Here is a 6,963-nt window from a genome sequence, read left to right as displayed (position 1 = left end):
GTCTGGGCCCCATTGTGCGAAAGGCCATGCCAATGGTATGTGCATTAACTCTGCTGCTGGGGAGTGAGGTTTGGATGCGAACATCTGGCAAGCTTCACAGGTGCGCATGATTTCCTTTGCATCCTCTATTGCTGACAACCAATAAAATCCTACCCGGAAGGCTTTGGCTGCTATTGCTCGACTTCTTGCATGGTGGCCACATATTCCGTCGTGTATATCCTTTAGTATGACTTTCCCTTCTTCGGGTGTAACACACCTCTACAACACTCCTGATATACTTCGTTTATATAGCTCTCCTTTAACCACAGTAAACGCCTTGGATCGTCTGATAACTCCTCGTGCCTCCACTGGATCTTGGGGTATTTCTTTTCTTGTGATGTATGCTACGTACACCTGCATCCATGGAACTTCAATCATCATGACTTCCTCTGGTTCTTCCTCATCATCTGATATATGTGTTTCTTGAGCTGCTGGAGCCCCCGAGTCTTTCTTGGCCTTTTCCTTTTTCTTCGGCTGCTTCAGTGTTTTCTTTGCCTTGGTTGACCTTTCACTGATTTCCTCCCTGAAAACACCAGGTGGGATTGGCAGGCACTGCGAGCCGATGTGTGCCAAAACGTCGGCTTCATCATTGCTTAACCTGCTAATGTGGTTTACTTCACAGCCATCGAAAGTTTTCTCGAGTTCGTTGTACACCTCCTTGTATGCCATCATGTTGTCATTGACTGCATCGCACTTGTTCATTACCTGTTGAGCCACCAACTGTGAGTCGCCGAAGATTTTTAAGCGAGTAGCACCGCACGCTTTTGCCATCTTCATCCCATGGATGAGTGCTTCATATTTTGCTTTGTTGTTTGATGCATTGGGGAAAGTCATCCGCAATATGTACTTGTTTTCGCCATGTGGTGAGACAAGTACCACGCCTGCTCCAGCTCCTTCTAGCCTCTTGGACCCGTCATTTCATATGCCAGGTACTCGATAAATCTGGGGGTCTCGTGTTTTGGAGTTCCATCCATTATGCGGCAAAGTCTGGCAAGATTTGCGACTTGATTGCTTTTATTTTATCATATGTGATGTCCTGAGGGGAAAGCTCGATTCCTCAAAGGGAGACACGTCCTGGGGCTTCTGGATTGTTTCAGATATTCGAGAGAGGCGCCTCATTGACCACTATTATCGAGTGTGCCGAAAAACAGTGTTGTAGCTTTCTTGCTAACATGAATACTCCATATACTAGCTTCTGATAATGCGGGTAACGCTGCTTAGATGGTGACAACACCTCGCTGATGAAGTATATTGGTCGCTGAACCCCATGGATCTTTCCTTCTTCTTCTCGCTCTACCACGAGGACTGTGCTGACCACCTGAGGTGTGGCCGCGATATATAACAGGAGATGTTCTTTTTCTTTTGGAGCCACCAATACTGATGGTGTCGAAATTGTGCGCTTCAGATGCTCAAAAGCTTTGTCTGCTTCCTCGTTCCACTCGAACTTTTCTCCTTGCTTGATGAGCGCGTAGAAAGACAGCGCTTTTTCTCCCAACCTTGCGACGAATCTGCTTAATGTTGCGACTCACCCAGTTAGTTGTTGTATTTCCTTAAGTTTGGTTGGTTTTCTCATCATCAAGATGGCTTGTATATTTTCTGGGTTGGCTTCGATCCCTCTAGCAGACACCAAGTATCCGAGGAGTTCTCCCGCATGAACTCCAAAGGAACATTTCGTCGGGTTCATCTTGAGGAGAAACTTGTTGAGGTTGTCGAAGGTTTCACGCAGGTCATCGGTGAGGGATGACCCTGTCTTTGTTGTGATGACGACATCTTCGATATATACTTGAATGTTCTTGCCAATCTGTGTGGCGAGACACGTCTGCATCATTTTCTGGTAAGTGGCTCCCGCGTTTTTCAGCCCGAAGGGCATTGTCCTGTAGAAGAACACACCATAAGGGGTTATGAAAGATGTTTTGACATCATCTTCTTATTTTAAGCGGATCTAATTGTAACAAGAATACACATCCAGGAAGGAAAGGCGTTCACAACCCGCTGTGGAGTCGATAACTTGATCGATCCTCGGGAGGGGAAAGTGATCCTTTGGACAATGTTTATTGAGACACGTGAAATCAACGCACATGCGAAAGACTTCAGTGTTTTTCTTCGGGACCAGCACTGGATTGGCGACCCACGTGGACTTGTTGTGTAGTTCCTTGATGAAACCCGCTTCTTTGAGTCGACGGATCTCAGATAGCATAGCTTTGCGGTTTGGCTCAGAAAAGCACCGCAAAGGTTGTCGAATCGGTCTAGCTCTTGGATCTAGATTGAGGGGGTGCTCGGCAAGTTCCCTGGGTACTCCTGGTATGTCTGCTGGACACCATGCAAAGATTTCCCAGCGCTCACTGAGGAACTCGACGAGCGCGCTTTCCTATATATGCGCTATCCAAGTTTGTTGCGATGGATGTCGTCTTTTTTGGATCTGTCGGGTGGATCTGCACTTCCTTGGAGTTCTTTGAGGTGTCGAAAGCTTGCTCCTGCAGAGGCCTTCCTCCGTCAGGTAACACATCATAGTTAGTTGTTAGCCTAGATGCATCATATTCTGCTTGCATCCCGAAGGTTTCAGACAGCTTGTGGAAATCCTTGTCGCACTTATCCGCCATGGCGAAACTTCCTTTGACTGTTATTGGGCCATTGGGTCCGGGGATTCTCTATAGTAAATATGTGTAGTGCAGCACAGCCATAAATCTGGCATATGCGGGTCGTCCCAATAACCCGTGATACTGTGATGGCCAATCAATAACTTCGAATTCCAGCCTCTATTTCCTGAAGTTCTCCCTTGTCCCGAATTGTATGTGAAGTAGAATCTTTCCCAAAGGATAACTTGGCTTTTCAGGTGTGATGCCATGAAAACGCGTGTCTGTTGGTGTCAGGTTTGCCAAAGAGATATTCATTTTCCGCAGCGTATCCACATATATGAGGTTTAAACTGCTTCCTCCATCTATGAATATGCGGAATAGATGACTGCCTTGGTCGAGGAACTTGAGGTGGATGATTCTCCTAGGTGAACCCTATTGCTTGTCCCGACCAGTTGAGATACTCAATGGTTGGTGGAGGCGACTTTTCTGCCATGTACACCTGTCACGAGATTATCTTCTGAGCCCTATTCGAGGGTCTACCTTTATGTATCATCGACACTGCTCCCGTTGTGTCTATGATTTCGCCGTTATTGCCTGGAGGTGCCGCAATTTGCAGCTGATGTTGATTTGCGTAGGTAATTGCGGGTGGTGGTGGCAGGTGGATTTCACTCCTTGGCCCCTGCACATACCCCCTGTTTTCCGTTTGCGTGTTGGTGTTCTCCGCATACTTTCGCAAAGCTTGGAAAGTTCGGCAGTCATTCTGAAGATGACCCGACTGCAAGTTGCAGCTGATGTTGATTTGCGTTGGTAATTGCGGGTGGTGGTGGCAGGTGGATTTCACTCCTTGTCCGCTGCACATACCCCCTCTTTTCCGCTTGCGTGTTGGTGTTCTCCGCATACTTTCGCAAAGCTTGGAAAGTTCGGCAGTCATTCTGAAGATGACCCGACTGTCTTTTTCCTTCACCATCGAGGTAAAAGTGCATCTGACATGGCCTGTTCAAAAGATCTTCGGGTGACATGTTGTATGGCCTTGAAAACCTAGGCTGATTATTTTGTGTGCTGGAGCTTGGCGCATCTCTATGATCGTTGCGCTGGTCGTTGCTCCTCTGGTAATCATCTCGATGATTTCCTCCACTATTTCCTCGGAAGCCAGCTGCCACTTGGCTGTGACCGTCATAATCTGAGAAGTGGCGAAATCGTCGCCTATTTTGATTGTTGTTTCTATTGCGATCCTCCTCGGGTGACCTCTGCCATTTGTTTTGAACAACATCTTCCCCATCATCCCAACAATTCGCTATTTCCATTAGGTCCGCTATTTTTCTTGGGTTGGATCTACCCAATTCTTCGATTATATCTCTTCTTCGGATCCGTGCAACAAATGCGTCAATTGCTCTTTTATAATGCTCCAACGCTAGATGTACATCCTCATTGATTCATCCGACTTCTGCTTACAAGTCCTTAGCTGCTCTATTGATGTAGGTTTCTTTCACGTGGAACGGAAGTTCCTCGCGAACAAGTCCTCGAAATTCTCCCAGCTATCGATGGACCCTCCTGGTAACTTCTTCAGCCAAGATCTTGCAGCTCCACTGAGGTGAACATGAATGCTTTGCATGGTCGTTGCCCTAGTTCCGCCCATCAGCTTCACTGTTTCCAGGTAGTCGACTAACCAATCCTCTGGATCTTGCAATCCATCGAACTTTTTATAGTTATTAGGTAACTTAAAGCCAGAGGGAACCCGAGTTTTGCGAACCCGTCGGGTAAAGCAAGGGAGTCCGCACGTGTCTTCATAGTTAACTTCTGGCGAGTGTCGCCATTCTCTTGTTCTATTTTCTCGACTTCTCTCTTAACGTGCTTTGTCGACTCGAACTTGTGTCACCGTGTTTCTTGCATCACCTTCTTGTGGAGGATCACGCGTCGCCACCGTAGTGGGTCGGGGACTATTTTGTCTTGGATTGTTTCTTCGTGGAGCACCTTCGGGTTGTGTTGCGCTCGAGCCTGCAATTGCTGCCCCCATAACACCAACTCATGCCATATGGCTATCTGGTATAGTGCTTCCCTAGGATCTCCCTGAGGTGGTTTGGATGCCATTATGAAGGCATGTGTCGCCATACACCCTGCCTCTGGAGTTTTTGGGATGATACGCCCTCTCGTGTCTATCGACATAAAGGACATGTCGAGGTTTTGGATCAAGTTTTCTCGTTCATACTCGGGCACATTTGCCAGTCGAGATCTTGCTCTTGCGCGGGTGTCTTTGTGACTATCTCCCAAAGTTCTTGAGTGTCGACTCAGGTTGGCCCTGCGCGCACTTGACGCAGAAGCTGCAGCTCTTCTTTCCTTGAGTATCGCCCTTTGTTTTCTAACTCTCATCCAGCACGAGCAAATTTATATTGATATGCTTGCAACGCTTCTGGCGTAGCCGCGGTAGTCATCGGCTTTGTGCCATTCATGGCTCTCTGAGCTCTATCCCAAGCTTCTTGCGGAAGCAGTGCTTTTTCTCGCGGCGTAGACACGATGTATTTATTTCCTGTTCCACGCGCGAGATCTGCGGGATCGATGTATGGGTTGCCAAAATCATCGAAAGCTTCTGACGCTTCGTCTTCTTGGCGGCTTGCTTCCCCGATTGTGCAGACTTTGTGATATATTGTAGTTGTGTTTTCATCATCTTCAGGGCCGGTGACACCGTTGTATGGATCGGCGAAGACCTCCCTAATAGACGTGGATCTGTCAATGAAGTCGAAGTTGGTGAACCCGACGTTGTCGATGCTTTCCGAGTTACTACCCAGATCGGAATCTATAAACGACCCGGAAGTCATGTTACCGAATCGATCGGCTAGTTCTACGCCGGTAGCGGACTTGGTGAAGCTTGGCAATGAAAAATCCTCGTCGCCTGACTCGATGGATGATGTTGATGATCCCGAGAAATCAAAATCGGCCGTTAACGGTCCCAAAAAAATCGGTGCCGCGAGACGATGTGATCCTTCTTTCCCGACGAGGAAGTGGAAGCTTCCGAACGTCATCTCCGTCGACTCCTCCAGATTGGTATATGCATGCAAACGGACGGGAGGGTGAGGAACAAAATCGACGAGATCAGGTTGGACATGTTTACCTCCGTCCATCGCGTTGCTTTCTATCGATGATGTTGATGATGCCATCGAGATCACCTCCTTGCGGCCTCCAATCCCCACAGATGGCGCCAATTGACAAGGGATTAACTTGTCAATGCCTACGGAGTGTAGACTTAGGGTTTTGTAGAAAGTAGTGGGCAAGTAGATCTCGAAGGTTCAGCCGAAAGGGTGCTCGACTCAGAAAATATGGTGTGTGTTGGCAATAGATTCGATCCTTTCTTTCACCCTCGGCTCCCCTTTATATAGGAGGTGGACCCGAGGCTTTCCGTGCTGTACAAGTTACAAACTGTCGATAGGCACGTTGGGCCTTTCCTATCTTGCTATACGATTTCTAATACAACTCTATTTTCCTTATCGAGGATCTATGGGCTTCTGGGCCTTCGATTCTTCGGGACGTGGGCCTCCAGATAACCTCGGGTACTTTATTCGATAGGCCCTTTCGGCATGCCTATGTCAGTCACCTTGGCGTAAACCTTTTCGTGTCTGGAAGAAGCATCCCGTATCATCATTGACATGAATCACTACACTTCCTTCATACACAAAATTATCGATCAACGCTCTCCACTCCGGTGAAAAACCTTTCATCTTGAGTGTCTGATGGAGAAAAGACCAGTTGACTTTATCACAAGCTTTCTTGAAATCAAGTTTTAAGATTACCCCATTCATTTTTTTGGTATGCAGTTCATGAACCGCCTCATGTAGAACCACAACCCCATCTAGGATATTGTGTCCTTGCATGAAAGTGGTTTGCAACGGTCTTACCAGATGATCAGCCACTGTATTCAGTCTAATGGTGGCCACTTTCGTGAATATCTTGAAATGGGTCTATATTGTTGGATCCTTTCTGCCTCTTTAACTTTGGGTAACGAGATAACCTCACCAAAATTTAGACGGAATAATTCTAGCTGTCTAGCGTGTAAAACATTGAACATTTCTAGAAGGTTGCCTTTGATTGTATCCCAAAAAGTCTGATAAAACTCAGCGGGTAAACCATCCACTAGTAGAAAACATGCCTAATGTTGCGGGTCGTAAGGGCCCTTTGTCGCGAGCGGCCAGCCGGGACAACGGGGGCGCGACAAAAGGCCAAACCTTTTGTCCCGGTTCGCTTACCAGCCGCGACATAAGGTCCACCACGTGGCAGCCGCGGGGTGCGCAGGGGACACCCCCTTTTGTCGTGGGTGGTAACACAGCCCGCGACAAAAGGCCCTCTACGTAGCGCGCGC

The 6,963-nt window shown here is 47.7% G+C and overlaps 1 protein-coding gene across 1 annotated transcript; it reads right to left on the bottom strand.

Moving 5' to 3' along the window:
- Window positions 1-258: 258 nt before the first annotated feature.
- LOC127346763 (uncharacterized) lies at window positions 259-1,909 on the bottom strand. Its single transcript, XM_051373032.1, has 2 exons — window positions 1,737-1,909; window positions 259-637 (listed from the first exon to the last, which is right to left on the bottom strand). Exons 1-2 carry the CDS (start codon window positions 1,907-1,909, stop codon window positions 259-261), a joined length of 552 nt encoding a protein of 183 aa, XP_051228992.1.
- Between the last annotated feature and the right edge of the window lie 5,054 nt (window positions 1,910-6,963).

This window comes from Lolium perenne, chromosome 4, assembly GCF_019359855.2.
Source record: "Lolium perenne isolate Kyuss_39 chromosome 4, Kyuss_2.0, whole genome shotgun sequence".
NCBI lineage: Eukaryota > Viridiplantae > Streptophyta > Magnoliopsida > Poales > Poaceae > Lolium > Lolium perenne.
This window is presented reverse-complemented; position numbering and strand designations above follow the sequence as displayed.